The 16,711-nt window shown below is 41.0% G+C and overlaps 1 protein-coding gene across 1 annotated transcript in view; it reads left to right on the top strand.

Annotated features, from left to right (window-relative positions):
* Nucleotides 1-16,711, top strand: part of b4galnt3b (beta-1,4-N-acetyl-galactosaminyl transferase 3b) — a 51,074-nt gene that overhangs the window by 11,549 nt on the left and 22,814 nt on the right. Inside the window, exons 2-7 of the mRNA XM_085780495.1 lie at nucleotides 575-630; nucleotides 823-906; nucleotides 9,598-9,693; nucleotides 13,282-13,372; nucleotides 14,595-14,695; nucleotides 14,819-14,886. Coding sequence (XP_085636621.1) covers nucleotides 575-630; nucleotides 823-906; nucleotides 9,598-9,693; nucleotides 13,282-13,372; nucleotides 14,595-14,695; nucleotides 14,819-14,886 — 496 coding nt within the window. The remainder of the gene's footprint in view (nucleotides 1-574; nucleotides 631-822; nucleotides 907-9,597; nucleotides 9,694-13,281; nucleotides 13,373-14,594; nucleotides 14,696-14,818; nucleotides 14,887-16,711) is intronic.

Below are 16,711 nucleotides of genomic sequence, written 5' to 3'. Positions count from 1 at the left end.
ATGGTTGTAATTAGTCTCAAATCTCAAAATAATTGGTAACATTCAGACATAGAGAAGTTAGTGGCGGCCGTCACCAGCTCCCGAGTCAGTGGTTTTTTTTTTTTCGGACTTTTTATGCATTTATTTTGAAAGGACAGCTGGAAAGAGACACAATCCAATGTTCATGTAGCAGTCGCTTCACCTGGGATCACATAGGAAAGTGGGTCAAATTGAACCCTATGTGTAATAAAACCCTATGTAATTGATGAGGTGTTTTTTTTTTTCTTTTTTCTGCATTTGTGTTTATTATGAAGTCGGTCTTAAATTTCATTTCAAGTGGCTTTAAAAAAGTCTTAAAAAGTCTTAAATTTAACTTGGCTTAAGCTGTAGGAACCCTGTAGTAGATTTGCATTTTAATTCTGCATTTCAGAACACATTTTGTTTGAATGCAAAGTCAACATTCACCTGATCGGAGCAGGAACTTGCAAATCTCTTTAGATGGGGATGCATCATAGTATTTGCATCTTTATTATCAGGCTGCATGATGAGTGCATGAGCTGCTGCTGCTGACTGTTACTGTCCCCCTCTCCCTCAGGTATGGCTCCCTATGTCGACGGCAACAGCTGGAGAACGGCCATGTTTGACAAATGGGTAAGGACAGAGGACGCTGCTGCTGCATGGAAAAAAAGACTGGTGGTAGAAAATATGGTGACGCAACTGTGTGTGTGTGTGTGTGTGTGTGTGAGTGTGTGTGTGTGTGTGAGAGTGTGTGTGTGAGTGTGTGTAGGGAGGAGGAGGAGGTGTAGACATTAGACAGTGAGTTAAATTCTGTGGCTTTTCCAGGTCAGAAGAGACCAACAGCCCAACGACAGGGAGGATCCAGCTGCATGGACCAGCAGCTACGCTCCGCAGCCATGGAAACAAGAGGTGTGTGTGTGTTTGTGTGTGTGTTTTTTTGTGTGTTTGTGTGTGTGTGACCTCTCTTGAACTCTGCTTCACCTGCCCAGACCTGCCCCTACCCCGCTTCACTGTGTTGTTTCCTCTGTTTCCTGTTTGACCAGCGTCGGCAGCTCCGCTTCGTTTCTCTCCTCAGGTTTCCACTTCCACTTCTGTGACGTCATATTCATCAATCCACCAATCAGTCAACTGAACTTTAATTTTACAGCACTTTCATGCATAAATTGGAGCCCAAACTGCTTTACAATTAAAAAAAAAAAAGAAAGAAAATAAGGAAAGACCCCACCCCCACCACACAAACACAATCAGTGCTCATGTTACGTCCTGACAAAATGAGGAAAAGCTGTGTTGAATCTAAAAATGAGGAAACGCATAAAAGTAAATAAAATTAGAAACTGTAAAATAGAATAAAATCAAATAGAAAAAGACTGAAATAGATCACACAACATCAAAAGAAAACCTTCAGCTATGTTAAAAGCTACGATAAAATAATCTAAAGTAAATAAGATAATAAAAAATGAAGCAATAATCAGCTCAAAAGATAGATAGATAGATAGATAGATAGATAGATAGATAGATAGATAGATAGATACAATAGATACAATAGATACAATAGATACAATAGATAGATAGATAGATAACTTTATTCATCCCGAAGGAAATTCTTCTGCCAGGATGCTCCAAAGGGAAAGGTGCAAGGAAGATAAATAGGATACAAAGGGGAAGTACTGTATATGATAAAGTATATCCTATAATGTCTAAAACAATAGAATATACTACAAGTGCAAAGGGAGCAACCTAGACATCGGTTAAATACTGTACTACATCCTTTAAAAATGACATAATACTAATGCAAAAGGGTCAAAACATAATTTAAACATTTAAAAATGAGGTGTGTTGTTGTGCTTGGATATATAGCCTATATATAAAAGCCTGATTGACAGTATTTATTCATATTCCAGCTGTTTGCTGCTGTAAAATCACTGTCACGTACTGAACTGTAACAGTTTAGTTCATTTCAAAATTTAAAAAGTTTCCATCATCATTTAGCTTCAGCTTTTACTGTAGGAACGCTTTATGAAGATTTTAGATCTTTTTTTAGATACAAATTTACTGTTGATTGATTAACAGCTTTAGCAGCTTTAAAGGGATAGTATCATTTTTTTTAAAGTGGGGTTGTATGATCTACAAATAGCCCCTAAGTACTTTAATTGCAGTAGAAGACTCTCTGCACTCCTCCCGTTAGCAACGCCAGCCCATAATAGCCCTGCCCAGAGATTTACAACATACAGTGTTGTGAACAGACCCAAAGAAACGGCCTATTTTCGCGGCCTAAAAGAGGTTTTACGTGAAAAAAAATACCCAGTTCCATTGTTCGCTATAATATAATTTTTTCCAGCCCTTCAAAGTGCAGGAAAAACACAGTTTTTATTTGGACCTAACCAACTCACGTATCCCTCCGCCCAGGGTTAGCGCCCGCCGATCAGCAGTTGGTTAGCTCCAAATAAAAACTGTGTTTTTCCGCGAAAATAGGCCGTTTCTTTGGGTCCGTTCACAACACTGTATGTTGTAAATCTCTGGGCAGGGCTATTATGGGCTGGCGTTGCTAACGGGAGGAGTGCAGAGAGTCTTCTACTGCAATTATAGTACTTAGGGGCTATTTGGAGATCATACAACCCCACTTTAAAAAAAATGATACTATCCCTTTAAACGATCAGCATCATATTAACAACAACACATTTAGGGAACGTCTCAGACTTGTTGCTCATGTGTCTCATTTCAAACAGTGGTTTCCTTTAACTGCAGCTGCTGCTGCAGTGAATTCAGACTAAACAGTTTCTGCTTCATCCAGAAGCCGAAACGGCGTCCAGGTGAAGGACAGACACACAGAGACACACAGACACACACACACACACACACACACACAGACACACACACACACACACACACACACACAGACACACACACGTCCTCTCTGACCTTCCACAAACAAATGAAGCTCCTCAGATTCAAATGGATTTTAATAAGACGTAGAAAATGAAAGTAAAGAGTGAAAGAGAGTGGTGATCGGTGGTTTGACTCACTGAGCTGAACTGACAGTAACCTGATCAACAGGTGGACACACACACACACACACACACACACACACACACACACACACACACACACACACACAGAGGGTGAGATCAGATAACGCGGCCTCTTTAGCAGATGTCACAGTGGTGTGTGTTTACAGGACATCTGGGAGTGTGTGTGTGTGTGTGTGTGTGTGTGTGTTAGTGTGTCACACCTTCCTGTTGGCTTCCAGTGAAGTGATCATGTGACTCCATTGTTGCTCCACTTCCTGTGATCCTCCTCTTCACCTGTGAGTAAACAGATCTGACTCTGAGCTACCGACCGCTCCAGTCTGCAGTACAGACCGCTAACTAACCCGTTCACACCGGTGGAGATGTGAATACGTGACAGACGTGACAGTTGTTATAGTTTCTCTTCAGGTGGTTCTTTGCCTCCGTGTATAACACACACCTGCTCAAAAACAAATTATTGCCTTAATGCGACTAGAACTGGACAGCTGAAGTGCATGTTAACGCGTTAGTCGACTAATATCGGAGTTCTTCAGCTCCAGTTAGGACACCCAGATGATACGATTGGAATGAATGAATGAATTTATATTTATTTACGTGTCGTGCACCAATGAAGGCGCCCAGCCTATAAGGGCTTAGCTACAAGACACATTATCATCATATTTAGACACCAAACAAAATCATCAGAGCACAGACAAAACCAAACAAAAACAGAAACCACATGGGATTCACATAAATAATTCACTTTTTCTTTTTGACCAGGCACTTTTTATGAAAGTAGCTATAGTAAAGACTTCTTTTCTGAAGAACCATTCCAACTTTACCTCATCATCATCAACCCAAAACAACTCAGGCTTCACATTTTGCATTTTCTGAAACAAAAACTGCCTGTTCTGGCTTCGTCATATAACGGACAATGAAACACAAAATGCAGTTCATCCTCAATTACATTTAAATTACATAATGTGCAGAGTCTTTCATCCTCAGGTACTGAGTTAAACCGACCAACTTCTACTGCCAGAGGGAGAATCCCAGCCCTCAACTGGGCACATAAAGATCTCTTGGATCTATCCAATGGCAAAGTCACATCAGGTTCTGAACAATATACATTTTTCAGTTGGCAATAGGTTCTGAGCTTTGGTTTAAACCAGATATCATTAGCCCATGTTTCTTTATACTCAAGAAATAACTTATTTTTCACAAAATTAACATTACAACGCAAACCATTAGTGAAAATATGTTGGAAATCAGTTTTCTTCTGTGTGTGTTCACCTTTATCGGACTGAAACTGGACAACGCATGTGTTGATGCATCACAACAGTAAAGACGACAACACGTGGAGCACAGAAGCCGGTCTGAACCCAACATAGAAAACTTTTTAAAAAGCGGTGTCAGCACCGATTGAGCAGTGCATTTCACACAGTGCAACCAGCAAGAAAATGTGTTTTATAAAAGAAAAAAGAAAAAAGAAGAAGCCTATGGACCGACCCGACCCCGGTCATGTGTATTGGCTATAACCTACAGTGTTTTCAGCCTGAACCAGCTACATGTCTGGTCGGGAGCTGAAGTTGAGAACTCTAAGGCTACGTTTACACGGAAACGATCTGAACAGAAAACACAAAAGTGGCGTTGCGTTCTCACTTTTTATTCCGCGTTTAGACGTTTAGCGTTTTTGGGGAGGAAATCTGCGTGCACACGGTGACGCAAAAGACAGTGGAATTCAATGTTGTATGCACGCCAGACACACAAAACACACAACACCACCAAGTCTGCACGCTTCAGGTCGTAGCAATCGGAGCGGACTATTGCGTTTTCAACCTTTACACGGGGACGCAACGGCGGAGCGTCTTTAAGATTTCCACTCTGGAGGGTGGTTTCACTTTTTTGCGTTTTGAAGCCCCCAAAACGCTGTCGCCATCTAAACGAAAGGCACATCCAATTAAATATTTAGCCGTTTTCATCCACAAGCGTTGTCGTGTAAACAGCTAGGGCAGGGGTACTCAAATACATTTGTCGAAGGGCCAGAAATTTTCTTAACAGACACCTTGGGGGCCGCACATTCAAATAGGCCTAGATTGAAATTAAATTCACCTTTTTCGTCTAATAATTTATTTTTATTTTACTTGTAAGCACATAATTTTTATTTATACACTTCATGGTGTTTTGTATGATATAAAATGAAAAATCTTGACATTATCATATCATTTACATATCATGCTGGAGCTTTACACTGCTGACTTGTATCCTCAGACATGCCCTGTGATTTTCAACTTAAATATGACCTGACCATCACAGGACGTCTGACTCTGTTCTGAGGATACAAGTCATTGGTCCTGAAATGTGTGTTTCTCTTCGTCTTTCCACACATGGGCTTTTCAAACGAGGCAGAGCTCAGTGGGAAACAGTAGGAGACACAGGCCGATGGAACCGGGACACAACAGTGGGGGAAGCAGGTCGTGCAGCTGTGCGCCGCAGGTGTGCACGGAAAAACAATTGCGTCTCATCAAATGCGCGCGGCTACGGCTGTTGAGTTGTGAGCGTGCATGACGCGCGGCTACATTGAATGGGTTTGAGCGCGCGCAAAAGACGCTTCATCTGAACGGCCCCCCATACATGATGCACACACAGTTGAACCAAGACGGCGGTGAAAATCACCCACGGTCTCTGCAGACAGGCAGGGAAAACCCTGCAGTCCAGCCCGCTCCCCAAACACTCGCGCATGGTGATTTGGGTTCGTCGGCGTTTCTGTATCCCAGTGCAGCGCCTCACAGGCACACACAAACGCTCCGCACGTGTTTACATGTCCCAGCGCTTTGACTTACAGGCGCACGGAGCCCGAGAAATACAGTATACAGTAATATGTAAACTAGTAGAACTCAGTCGCGGGTCTGATTGGAAGGTTCGGCGGGCCGGATGCGGCCCGCGGGCCGCCTATTGAGTACCGCTGAGCTAGGGCCTGAGTTACTTATTCATGGGTTGCAGTGACGTCACGTCGAAGGGACCGCCGCCATATTTGTGTCCGATTTGACAGGTCTCCTCATATGACAGCATGCAAACCACAGGATGGAATGACAGTTTCTTGACAAAATGACAGGGTTTCATACATCCTGTCTGGGTTTATATCTCTATAACAACAGACTAACTCTATATTATCCCACTTATTACACAGTTTATGAATTAACTAATTAATTTGAGACGTAATGTTGATCAAAGTCCTTAGTCCGGTCACTTCTCCGCTGTTTGCTCCTCACCCTCCTCCTGTCGACTCGTGTAGTTGTTTTCAACGAGCTTTTGATAATCAATCAGTAGATTGATGAATTATCATGTAAATGTTACGATGTGGACATTTATGTCGTCCTGTCTGTCATAAGAGATGACGGTTACGGGACACGTTTGTGTCACGGACTCGCGGTGGCACAGACACAGCTGGTCACAGCTGTGACACTGCGCTGGCCCGTCCGCTCTGTCCACTCTGATCGCAGGTTTGGTTCCAGCAGCGGTGAGGGAGGCAGAGAGCCTCCACTCTCCCTCTAACAAGCTACAAGTCATTTTTCTAACATCACAATTAGTCTGAAGCTGGTCAAAATGAAACACAAGGTAAAAATCCTTATAGTTCTTCTGCCCTGCTCCGCTGATCAGAGCGGCGTCCCTAGCAACGGCCCGTTTTACTTAGCAACGGTCTGTTATACAGAAATAAAAGACCCTAAATGCAGAATCAGTGAGTAATTAATAAGAAAGTAATCAAAATGCAGAATTCAATATATCCATGTTATTAAAAAAAAAGTGAATCCCCTCTTTTTGTGAGACTTGTCACAGCCCATGCTGCCACTGATAGACTGCCTGCAGTCAACCATTTATTCCGTCTATAACTTTACGTCTTTTGGGATGGAATAAAACTGCAGTCCGGGGTTTCTTTGGCGACTGCTATCACAGTCAACAGCACAATATAATCCTGGCATCTTTCAAATAACGTCAATTTTCGGTCTCTTGCTGATTTCCTCCTACTACTCCACTTGTTCTGGTAACGTGACGCTGTGATCTGTGCCCAGATCGCCCTGATTCGGACACAAATATGGTGGCGCAGAAACACAGTGACGTCATGTGAATCTAATGAATATCCAGTTTTTTACTCAGTGACAGAAAAGTCAACTGGACACCTGTTTAGAGAGGATGAAAAGAGCTGTGATGTTTGATCCTTGAGGTATTTTGACCAAAGCATGTTACAGACACGTCTTTAAGAAACCTGGGAACTATTTTAATTTGTGGAAAAGGGGCAGAATATGTCTCCTTAGCCACTTGTTGAGGTGACCCCACTCTGCAGCATCTTTTTCCGTGATGAAGACAAGAGTTTGAGTCATTTCTCACGTCCCCTGGTCTGTAAGGGCCTCGAATCACTGGACAAGAACCAGCTCCCAACAGTCCATCCACACAACAAACTGTCAGCAGCTTCATGTGAGGATGTGATCGTCTTTGATTCATCAGCACTTCACTCACTGTGGTGGAAACCCTCGACACACACTCACACACACACAAATACACAGACACACACATCTCAAGTTTCAAATAAACCACAAAATCTGCAAATCTGCACAACAGAGGTAAAAAGTTGGTGAGCAAAGTGATTCATGTTCACACACACACACACACACACACACACACACACACACACACACACACACACACACACACACACACACATACACAGACACACACATCTCAGGTTTCAAATAAACCACAAAATCTGCAAATCTGCACAACAGAGGTAAAAAGTTGGTGAGCAAAGTGATTCATGTTCTCACACACACACACACACACACACACACACGGGACAAGGAAGGAAACCTGTTGGGTGAAAGTTAAAAGCCTTACTCTTATTTTTAGAGTATCTTACACTGTAAAAAAAGACTGTGGTATCACACTGGCATAAAAATGGTTTGCCAATAATGTTTTTTGTTTAGTTTTTTTTGTAAATTTGCAGTAAATGGCTGTAAAAAGAAAAGAAAGAAGAAAGGTTTTGGTTGTAAATCAGTTACAGCAATTTATTGTATTTTTTCTTTTCAAAGAAAAGCCGTTGACTGTAACTCAGTTTATGGTGTTACCTTAATACTACATTAATACGACAACAAGTTTTACAGCTTAGCAGGCAGTGTCGTGTCAGAGTAAATAAAAGAAAATGACTGTAAATGCAAAAAGAGTGTAAATGTTTGCAGACAGAGACTTCCTCTGTGTTTGCAGACTTCAGTGTGTTGACACAGCGCTCTGTTAAAACACAGCTACATGTCTTGGTAAAGATTAATCTGTCAGTTGTGTCAGTTGGTTTCAGTCCAGCCACTGGTACCAGAAGTTATTTGCTAAAGAAGCGGGAAAGTGCATGAGGTGACATCAACTGAACTGTAAAGATACAGTAGTCTGCAAGAATCTATCGCATTGTGAATTATTTGCAGCTAATTATTAATTAATGTGACTGGAACAGAAGATAAGATAACGCCGTGAACTGATTTACAGTCAACTGCTGCTCTGTAAACCCATAATCTTCTGTTTATGACGGTTAAGACTACACAAACACACACGCCGTAACATCGTATATGTTATGTAACGTTATCCACCGCTCCATTTATTGATTTATCGCCGGCTTCATTGGAAACAAATGCACATGGAGGAGAGGAGCGAAACCAAAACAGCGGAAAAGCGAGCGGACTTGCATAGTTCCACAAATCTTCCGTGTACTGTCAATGGATTCTTGTTGCGGCCTTGTAAGCTGATCTGGATTCTTTTAACTTCCCTTCAAACCTTTTAAACCTTTTAGCGATTCGATTTAAATTGCGATTCTACGATATTATTGCCGATTCTCTTGATTTTTAGTCTGCATTTTTAACATTTATCTGCACACAAATACTGTAGAAGCCTATAAATTAACATACTCCATTATAAAGTGAACTTAAACCCTTTTCAAAACCTGTATGTAAAAACCTGTACCTCTGTATGTAAAAAAGGCTAACAAATGCACATTGCACAATATTAAAAAAAAAATCAAAAAGAAAAATCAAATTTTTTGAATTTTTTTGAAAAAAAAAAATCAATTTAAAAATCGTCAAAAAAGATATTGCGATATTTATGTGAATCAATTTTTTCTCCCACCCCTATATCTCATGTTACAACATGAAAACCTGCGACTTATGTTCAAGTGCAGCCAATATATGTACAAAATGTATTTTCTTTTAAAATGTAGCTGGTGCGGCTTATACTCAGGTGTACTCAATACTCCTAAAATTATGGGGGTATTAGCAAATCATATAGTTGTTTGTAATAATTTATAATATTCCAAGGTTTTTATAGCTTTTCTGTCTTTCATGTTTTGTAGTAGCTGCATGTAATATCTGGTTTCTATTTTAAATTCATGAAAATGTGTTTTTTTGGATGACCATTTGCATTTATGGATTGTGTGATTGAGTTTGACACAGTTAAACACTGTAAAATGACATATGACAGTAAATGATTGTAGAGTGTTACTGTAGAAACCTCAGGACTTTGTCTCAGTGACGTCGTCCTCTGTCCTCTGTCCTCTGTCGTCCTGCAGTACATGGGACAGGTCAACCTTCACGTCTTCGAGGACTGGTGTGGCAGCTCTACGGACCAGCTCCGCAGGAATCCACACTACCCGCTGTATCCTCACGTAAGTCACATCTCTGTCTCAACAGCGACTCGGCTAGGGTTGCAAAATTCCGAGAATTTTCAAAGTTGGAAACTTTCCATGGGAATTAACGAGAATATATGGGAATTAACAGGAATATATGGGAATTAACAGGAATATATGGGAATAAACGGGAATAAATCAGAAATTTACAAAATTGAAGGTTGGCCCTTAACAGGGAACTTAAATATAGTTGGGGAAAATATATTGTAGCATAATCTTGGCTAAAACAACCAGATTTAATGCAAGTGCACTTGAATATCTATATGCTATTCCTCCATCACATGCACAGATGATTTCTTGAACCCTGGACTCCTTTCATTTAAAGGGACAACGAGGAGTTTTTGAAAGTGAAGTGTTTTCACACTACATTTCCCATGAGCCTCCGTGCACACGGTGAAATTCTTGGACCGGCGTAAGACGGACGAAAGCGAAAACATTTGCCAAAAATGTTTTCATTAATAAAGAATGAAAGTAGGAGGTTGGAAGACGATCAGATACCGTCGTAGTTCCGACCATAAACCGCGATTCGGTGGCGTTATTCTCATGACCGGCCGGGCAGCATCTGCAAAACCAAAACTAGGAAATGCTGGGTGAGCCGACCACTAAATAATAATAATAACAGTAATGTAGTTCATCCACATTAATATGAGACTTTTTTATAACCAAATAAAAACTCCTCGTTGTCCCTTTAACATTTTGAATGGGATTTTTTTTTTCAAACAAGAATTAAAACTTGATAAAGTCCTTTTAATTGTATTATTTTGCACGGATGTCTGCTTATGACAAAACTAAATACTTACAGATATATGTTTGGATATGATACAGCTTGTTTAAATTACCCCCAATTTCTAGTTAATTCCTATAAATTCCCAATAATTCCCATACATTCCCATAATTCCCATAAATTCCCATAATTCCCATAAATTCCCATAATTCCTGTGTAAAGTTTCCAATTTGGAATATTTCCAAAATTCCCCAGCTTAAATTTTCCGCCCCTTTGCAACCCTAGACTCGGCAAAACAACCTGCCATTGTTCCCTGTTTCTCAGGTATCGCTGCATCTGTGACGTTTCATTCCGTGTAAATAGAGACCGTCACGGTCCACGGAGCGCTCGGTTTTGAGAAGTAGTGCCAAAGACAATTCACAAATAGACAATCAAAGTGCTAAACCCTTCACCGCTTGGAGCCAAATATTTAGAAATCACAGAAGGTATTTCAACCAGTGCTGGAAGATGAACACGCTTTGGCTTCTGATTGATATCTGACTTCAAATATAAAACTGGTTTCTACAGCAGAGCTCGGTGCAGATGGGCAGTCAACACTCGCTGAGTCATGATCAGTCAACGATAACGTGAAGTGCTGCCATTGTTCAGGTCACTGCCACATCAAACGCTCTGCAGTGTTTTCAGAGAAGACGTTGCTGCACCGAGGTTATTACAGTTCAGACATTTTCATCAGTTTTTATTTGTTTGTTTGTTTTTATTTCATGTTAGTTTTAGTTGAACCAGTGATGAAGCAGTTTTAAATGAGCTCGGTGGTGTTTTCTTTCTGCATCTTTAGCCATTTCTAGCAAATCAGGAAATGCACGTTCAGCTTTTTTTCTTTCTTCTCGTGGTTTATATAGCAGCAGCTGATGGAGGCAGGATGCAGTGTTGAAGGGAGTTAGTTTTCCTTTGTTCATTGTAGTTTTTATTTAGTTTTGGTCTTTTTAAAGGGATAGTTCAATTTCTTTTTCAATTTGGACTAAGGGCTGGGAGAAGTTTCAGAGTCCTCCGTGGCTTCTCTGAGTTACAGTGGGGCTCCGTGCAGCACTGCATGTCCATATGACGGTTGAGAACGGAGCTCACTTTTCTTCATCCAAAAAGACACACCAAAAAAACATCCAAATACCTCCATGCTGCTCGTCTGTAATGTCCCTCTTGTATTGAAGCCCCAACATGAGAAATTGTTCCTTTACTTTACTTTATTTGTTTATTTGGATGGGACAGTGCACATCAATGTACATATAAAAACATGTAAATCTGCCGGATTATAGGATCAGTGCTAATTTCCATCCGCCGGTCTGTGCAAATCGCACGAGATTTGCACTGACACAGGCAAAGCAGTGAACTGAGACACTGGGAGCTTCCGCTACAAACAAGCTTAAAACATAGACCTATTTAAAACATAGACCTATTTAATTTTTTTCGGAACAATTTCTCATGTCGGGGCTTCAGTACAAGAGGGACATTACAGACGAGCACTATGGAGGTATTTGGATGTTTTTTGGTGTGTCTTTTTGTTACGAAGACAGTTGGTATCCATTCGCAACCGTCATATGGACATGCACTGCTACGCCGAGACCCCCTGTAACTCAGAGAAGCCACGGAGGACTCTGAAACTTCTCCCAGCCCTTAGTCCACATGAGGGGGAGTAGATAATGAGTGAAATTTCAATTTTGAGTGAACTATCCCTTTTAAAGCTTTCGTTTTTATTTTTCTTTCAGTTGAATACTTCAGATTTTTGCGTTTATATAGGCCTACCGAATTAAAACATGTTTTTCATACCCATGTTTGTCATCTTTTTTTCCCAGCACAGCCTCACCTTAATGATCTGATGATTATTATTTCACTTTAATCGACTTTATGATCATATTGGACCCAAAAATACACAAAGATCACTAAGAGTAGTATTAGCTGCCGCCATCTCGTCACGTTACATGTTTCTTCTATTGTTTTAAAACCATCATATCTCTGGTTTGACACGGTCTATCGATGTCAAACAAAAACTGGTTGAGAGTTTCACATCTGCAGTTTCCAGTGAAGTTGATGGCAGCGCTCCATGTGACCTTGTGTTTTTGTTACGGAGCTTTGAAAACGTCACGTGATCTGATCATCTGATTCACCGCTAGTTTTAGTCTTAGTTTTCCAACACACACAAAATAGTCCAAGCAAATGTGCCGGAGAAACCAAAAAAACCCTAAGGGCTTTTCAAGTGGTCCTCCAAAAGACAAACATTCAACATAAATTTAATTTACAGAATGAAAAAACAACATAAAACAATTTAAAAAAGAAAGAAAATCAATATTGTGTGAAAATTCAAGATAAACATTCAACATACATTTGTTAAGATAAACGTTCAACATAAATTCAGTTTACAGTCATGTGAAGAACAACATAAACCAATTAGAAAAAGAGAGAGAGAGAAAATCAAAGGTGATGTAAAAAGTATGAGGATTATGCATTGCTCAATTGGGCCAATAGAAAGTGAATTATTTGTTTCTTAAATTAATTTATACTTGTGCAGTTTCTAAGGTGGATTGGTGATGAATTCCAAAAGTGCGGAAATCCTCTAAAGCTAATTGAGAACTGAGAGACTTGAAAAAAGTGGGATGAAGATTATTTGCTGACCTAGTGTTGAAATTATGAATCTGGGAATTGAACTGAAATACAGTTTGGAAACAAATTGGAAGTAACTTGTGAATAGATTGATTGATAAACAAAAATACATACTATTTGAAAAGTATTTACAGCAAAAACAGGAAGAATACTCGAACCGTCATGGCTGCTTCTCCTCTTGACTCTTTCAGACCAGGACCGCGGTGCAGAAACTGGCCGTCTCGCCTCGATGGAGCGACTACGGCCTCAGGATCTTCGGTTATCTGCACCCGTACGCTGACGGTACCTCACCTGCTTTTACATCCAGTGTCTAGTCTGCTACCACACTGATGTGCCCTACATGTCCCCATGATGCTGTAGGGGTGGGCATTGCCAAGGACCTCACCATACGATACGCATCACAATACTTGAGTCACAATACGATATGATATTGCGATATCCAAATTTTGCGATTTTGCCAAATTTGGCTCCAAGAGGGCACTTTAACACACGTTTTGGCTCCAAGAGGGCACTTTAACACACGTTTTGGCTCCAAGAGGGCACTTTAACACGCGTTTTGGCTTCCAAGAGAGCACTTTAACACACGTTTTGGCTCCAAGAGGGCACTTTAACACACGTTTTGGCTCCAAGAGGGCACTTTAACACACGTTTTGGCTCCAAGAGGGCACTTTAACACACGTTTTGGCTCCAAGAGGGCACTTTAGCACGCGTTTTGGCTTCCAAGAGAGCACTTTAACACACGTTTTGGCTCCAAGAGGGCACTTTAACACACGTTTTGGCTCCAAGAGGGCACTTTAGCACACGTTTTGGCTCCAAGAGGGCACTTTAGCACACGTTTTGGCTCCAAGAGGGCACTTTCACACACGTTTTGGCTCCAAGAGGGCACTCTAACACACGTTTTGGCTCCAAGAGGGCACTTTCACACACGTTTTGGCTCCAAGAGGGCACTCTAACACACGTTTTGGCTCCAAGATGGCACTTTCACACACGTTTTGGCTCCAAGAGGGCACTTTAGCACGCGTTTTGGCTCCAAGAGGGCACTTTAACACACGTTTTGGCTCCAAGAGGGCACTTTAGCACGCGTTTTGGCCCCCATGAGGGCACTTTAACACACGTTTTGGCTCCAAGAGGGCACTTTAACACACGTTTTGGCCCCCACGAGGTCACTTTAGCACGCATTTTGGCTTCCAAGAGGGCACTTGAAGGCGTGTTTTGGCGTTTTGCCAGGGGCACTTTAGGGGGGGCGACTGCCCCCCTATCCCCCCCAACCCCCCCAATGCACGCCACTGGTCACAGGTAGCAGTACAGCGACACCTCGCGGAGCAGAGGTGTGGAAGTTGTACTGGATTTACGTCTGAAACATGATTTATTATTTGAAAAAAATCGAAATTTTGAATATCGATATTGTATCGCGATACAAAATATTGCAATATATTGCCGTATATGCCAATATTTTTGCCCACCCCTACCATGCTGTCTGTCCCATCATGTCTTTGTCTCTCAGGGGAGTTTGTGTTTGCTCTGAGCTCCGATGATAACTCCGAGCTGTGGCTCAGCACGGACGAGTCTCCCCTCAACCTGCAGCTGCTGGCCTGGGTTGGAAAGGTAAAAAGCCTGTCTGTCTGTCATTGTGCGTTGATTCATCGGTGCGTTAATCGTTTCCTCATTTCTGCCTCTGTGTTTTCATCTGTTTGCATGTGTGTGGTTGTTTGTTTTTTTTTTATCCAGGCTGGCACAGAGTGGACCGCGCCTGGTGAATTTGAGAAGTACGCCAGTCAGACCTCCAGACCAGTTCGGTGAGTTTACTGACGGTTCACTCAGGCGTAAATCTGTCAATTTGTAAAAAGTCTTTTCTCCACCAAAGAAGTTCCTGGTCCTAGAATTTAGGAGGAAGAAACTTTACAGGTCCACGGCAGAGTAGGACACGTTTATAAGAGTCTTGAGGCGATGTAATAGTGTTCTTCTTCTTTTACTATAGCTTTTTAAATGTGACGCTTATTGTGTCACTTAAAGGGATAGTTCAACATTTTGGCAAATTGGCCCATTGCCATAATCCCTATAGTCATAGCAGTAGGTTCGTTACCTTTAAGCTATTTTTAGAACGGCGGAGCAGAGCTGTGAGCAGTTGTTTTAGAGGTAAATTCATGCAAAACCGCTGATGCTCGTTCCCGTCGGGGGCAGTTTTTCATCAACAGTCTCTGTATTTCCCTCTAAAACAACTCTGTGTGGTAACGTTGTGTTATTCTCTCATAGCGTGGTGAATGTGCAGGTCACAACTTGTCCACCAGAGCGTTGTGGAGTTGTTGGATTGTGTATTTGATGAGTTTGATGATGAGGGAAACCAAGAAATCCCATGAGCCTCCGTAGCGTAGCTCTGAGCAGCTCGCCACTCTGCTCCGCCGTTCTAAAAATAGCTTGCACCGACAATTAAAGGTAACAAACCTACTGCTATGACTATAGGGATTATGGCAATGGGCCAATTTGCCAAAATGTTGAACTATCCCTTTTTTTTCTTCATTGTGTTTGATCGTTTACATTTCACCTGGTTGAATGTCAGTGTCGGCGGAGATTGGAGCTGAAATGACCTGCAGATATCACATTAACAACCTGATTCATGCTTCTGACAATGTGCCCTGTAATTAACAGCTCCAACTCTTTCACAAGAACTTTCACTACTTTACAATTAGTGCACATGAACCAGTATGAAATAAACCTTTATCTGTGTGTAATTATATAATTATCTCACGGATCAGTTTCCTATATGGGAATAGGATCGAGCATTTTCAAGAGTTTCTCCCATCAAGTCGAATAAAATAACATAAAATAAAACGTATCTACTTCACCAGCATCGATTATTCTCCTCTAGTGTCTTATCTCTCTGCAGCTCTGCTAACCACACTGACACGGACGCCTAAACACCAGCGTATCTAATCTAGAAACAGAAGTCTGATGGCTTACTGGGAATCGAAACAAGCAACATGAATGTGGTGGAAAAAATGAGACTAGTGTGTGGTTTACCGAAACAGGGCCGGCAGCGTTTTACACTGCACAGATAATGAAACTATCAGCAATTAAGATCAGCACCAGATTACAATTTTTCTAGTGCAAAAGTTTTATTTAACAAGTGTGTTGCAAGTGTTTGATTAGCAAAACAAATGACTGTGTGTTTTCTTTAAAGAAGTACATTATGTCTAGAAGTTGTAATTTAGGGCTAAACCCAATTTGTTCTTTGTTTTTCTTTTTCTTTTCTCCCAAAATAACATAAAGTTCATACAAGGTTACCATTAAAGTGCTGGGTACATAGTAGAGTCATATTAAAACCATTCTCATTACAAAGAGTTTACTTCTGTTACGTGACCATAGAATCTGTCTGTATGCCAACAACACTTTGTTTTACCCCTCGTCTTTCTTCAAAAAGTCAAATCTGAATTCCTATTCCTCCACATATTTTCTTATTTTATTTAAATGGTTACAGAAAACCCCCGAATTTGGGGCGTTTTTAAAACTTTTACCACTTTCTTCTAGATTTTTTAAACTTTTTTTTTTTTTAATTTTACCACTTTTTCTAGATTTTTTTTGTACTTCTTTTGAGAAATTTTACCACTTTTTCCTAGATTTTTA

Source organism: Trachurus japonicus, chromosome 6 (assembly GCF_045865225.1).
Source record: "Trachurus japonicus isolate A0001 chromosome 6, Traja_1.0".
Taxonomy (NCBI): Eukaryota; Metazoa; Chordata; class Actinopteri; order Carangiformes; family Carangidae; genus Trachurus; species Trachurus japonicus.
Note: the sequence above shows the minus strand (reverse complement) of the source record. Positions and strands in the feature narration are given on the sequence as shown.